Source organism: Solanum stenotomum, chromosome 4 (assembly GCF_019186545.1).
Source record: "Solanum stenotomum isolate F172 chromosome 4, ASM1918654v1, whole genome shotgun sequence".
Lineage (NCBI taxonomy): Eukaryota > Viridiplantae > Streptophyta > Magnoliopsida > Solanales > Solanaceae > Solanum > Solanum stenotomum.
This window is the reverse complement of record NC_064285.1, coordinates 37,000,133-37,003,548: the sequence shown is the minus strand read 5'-3', so window position 1 is coordinate 37,003,548 and position 3,416 is coordinate 37,000,133. Positions and strand designations below refer to the sequence as shown.

The 3,416-nt window shown below is 30.1% G+C and overlaps 1 protein-coding gene across 1 annotated transcript; it reads right to left on the bottom strand.

Annotated features, from left to right (window-relative positions):
• Positions 1-1,021: 1,021 nt before the first annotated feature.
• Positions 1,022-1,750, bottom strand: LOC125861472 (probable protein phosphatase 2C 80). The gene has a single exon (XM_049541361.1). It carries the CDS (start codon positions 1,748-1,750, stop codon positions 1,022-1,024), a length of 729 nt encoding a protein of 242 aa, XP_049397318.1.
• Positions 1,751-3,416: the final 1,666 nt, after the last annotated feature.

Below are 3,416 nucleotides of genomic sequence, written 5' to 3'. Positions count from 1 at the left end.
TAACCTATGGAAACTTCTTATTTCTTGCAAAGTCGTTTTTTGCTTAATCTCATCTATCAAGTATCAACACTTCTATATAAATTGACAATACTAACTACATCACTGAATCTTAATGTATATTAAGTTCATTGACGTTTTTTTTTAATGAAGATGGACTACTACTTACAACTTGTGGAATACCAAATTATGTGACTCCAAAGGTGCTCATTAGTTTGTCCTATAAGTTATTTTATTTCATATCCTCACATCAATAACTTTCATTTTTGTAATAGAATCATATTTCACTAAATGCAATAGAATCACATTTCACTAAATTGTCTTAGATATATTTGTACTTTTGAATAATTATTAATTTATAATACTAATGGGACTATATATTTGTACATGGAATTTTCCAATCACTTTGAAGATGATGAAGAAAATAAGATCTTCTATGATGAGCTTGAACTTAAGCAAGGGGAGATGGAAGTGGTTGTTCAAAGTCTGTTTGGAGAGTTCTACTACTACAAAAGTTAAGCTCACACATCTTCTGGAGTACAACTACATACTCTTTTATTATTTGCTCCAATATTTCTTGAATTTTGATTGAGACTGTAACAAGATTTGCTTTTGTAGTAATGTTAGTTACTTGATAATGTATTAATTTTGGACTATGTAGCATAGAATAAATGATCAGTACTTAAAGAATATTGACGAGTGTGCTTTACAAGTAGATTTTTTTAGTGCACTTTCAATAACTATGCAACAAAATATTTTATTGGAGAAACATGTAAGTGGTGGATACACAAGTTCACTTATAGTGTAATTTTTTTATCGAAATGGTTTGGGTGAATATTCTTCTGTCTCAATGTACATACTTAGTTGAATTGAGATATGCATAAATTGATTCGAACATCAAGATAATTTGTCTTTAATATAACATTTGCATTATATAATAAAGTTTGCATATTACATTTTGTGCTTCATATGCAACGAACAAACATATTCTATTTTTTTATTACTACATCTAAATTTAATTATTTTATTGTATATAAGCAACAATAACAGTAATATCATCAATTTTTCCTCCTTTATGTCGTCCCTGAGATGCTCTAGCATATGGTGTATCTGCAAATCTATCAAATGAATCATACAAAGCAATGTTCCCAATTTGACTAGCCAACTCCTCTGCCTTCAACTTCTGGTCTATTGCTCTTTCAACAATTTCCTCTATCTCACTTTCAAATATATTATCAAGCATCCCATCCGTCCCAACCATTAAAATATCATCTCTCTCAACGTTTAATTCCATCTCTTGAGCAACACTAGGATTATCTGAATTGCAGTTTCCCAATTGATACGGACATCCAAATCCTCGTTGTTGTATCGGCGACTTGTATGTAATTTTTCCTTTCCTGATTAGTAAAAATCCACTATCACCAACATTAGCAGCAACTATAGTATTTTCCACAGAGTTAAGAGTTATAATACAAGCTGTAGACGATCCTTTTGAATTTGTGTTTTTGTATGCTTCTTCAAGAACCCTTTTAGGGTTCACATGATCACCTTTCATTGTTTCATCATATGTAGCGATAAATGAGTTCTTCATAAGCTCTCTCGCATAGATTCCAGCGTCAATCCCCTTTAGTGCCCAGCCACCAACACCATCAGCAACACCAATAGTTTGGTACAATTCATGCATGCAGTGTGCATCTTCACCTAAAGGCTTGTTTGGATTGTCTTTAGGTAAGTATAAAGATCCAACCACCATTTTTAGGCATGGTAATTTGTTACTACTAAATTCATCATCATGACTAAATTTGAGTTTCTTGTTACTATGATTTTCCGGATTATCATAATTAATTTCATGAGAAGAGATTTGAAAAGTTTATCGAATTTTATTTTGGAAGAATATTGATCATGACCTAATGAAGAAATACATGCAGCCATTGTTGTGTTGATTGAAAAACTTTGGGAAGTAAAAATTATGTAATGGAAGTAGGGTTATAACAAATATATATATATATATATATATATACATACATACATACATACATTACGTTGCAATTCTATGTAGAATAGGTTATGGAAAAACAAATTTTGGTAACTTTTTAATATGGAAAATTTAGAAAATAACGTGTAGTAATTAATTTAATCCTACTTAGAAGTTAGCACAGGTTTGGGAAACAAAGTTATATTTTTGAAAATTATCTAAGTGAGATGCTATGGAAAAACAACTTTTGGTGACTTTTTAATATGGAATATTTAGAAACTAGCATATAGTAATTAAATCCTACTTAGAATAGGTTTTGGGAACAAAGTTTTTGGAAATTGTCTAAACAACTTGAAGAAGGTAATCCTCCTGCGTAAGGGAGTGAAAAGAAAGTGAGATTTTATCTTGACATAAATTTGCAAATAAGAACATTGGTGTGCTCTCTAATTATCACTCCGTTTGTTATATTGCCATGAAAACTCTTATTATCATATATATAACTAGGAAAAAGGTTAAAATTGTCGTTGAACTACACAAAATAGATCATTTATACCTTTTGTTACATTTTGTCATAAAAAATGCTTCCGCCGTTATCTAAGAGACTACAAATATCCTCAAGAGTTCACAACCCATTTTTTAGTGATGTGGAATGCTACATAGGAATAATCCTCCACCTAAGCTGGAATAACTAGGATTTTAGCGTCAGCAAAAGTCACCACAAAAGCCCAAAATATTGTCACTAAAGATTTTCACTGATTTTTAACGTTAAATTATGATTTTGTGTTTTTTCCTCATTGTTTTTAAAAAATCACAAATGATATCGATCAAGGTGAAGTTTGAAGACAGTATATATTTTATTTTTATGACATATGTAAATGCATAAAATTTACAATAATGCATTATGTAGTGGGAGATTTGAGTCGGAAAGTAATTTTGATGATTTTCGTAATAATATTGATAGTATATGTTATTTATTTTAGAAAATTACGTTGCAACCTAAAATTAATTATCATTTTTTTTTGTTGAAAAAAATAGATTTTACTAGCGAATGATTATTGCAGCCTTAGTCGCCACTAAAAATAGATTTATGGCTGATGTGAGCGTTGTTCTCTCCCAAACATGGTAATCTGAATTCAGTTACTAATGCTTTGAGGACTCATCTTCTTCACACTGAAATCTAATTCAAAAACTTGTGTGAGCTTATTCATTTATTCTTACACGCTTTCCTTTACAGTTGCTCAATTGAAGAACCCAACATGTTTTATTAACATTTATTATTACACACTTTCATTATTCTATATAATAGAAACTAGATACATGACCCCGTGCTGGCACGGGCTTACCCAATATATGTAATCTTTTTTTATTTTAATTTATGTGATACTCCGTTCGTCTTATATTAATTGATTACTTTTTATTTTTCACGGTACTTAAGAAATTATAA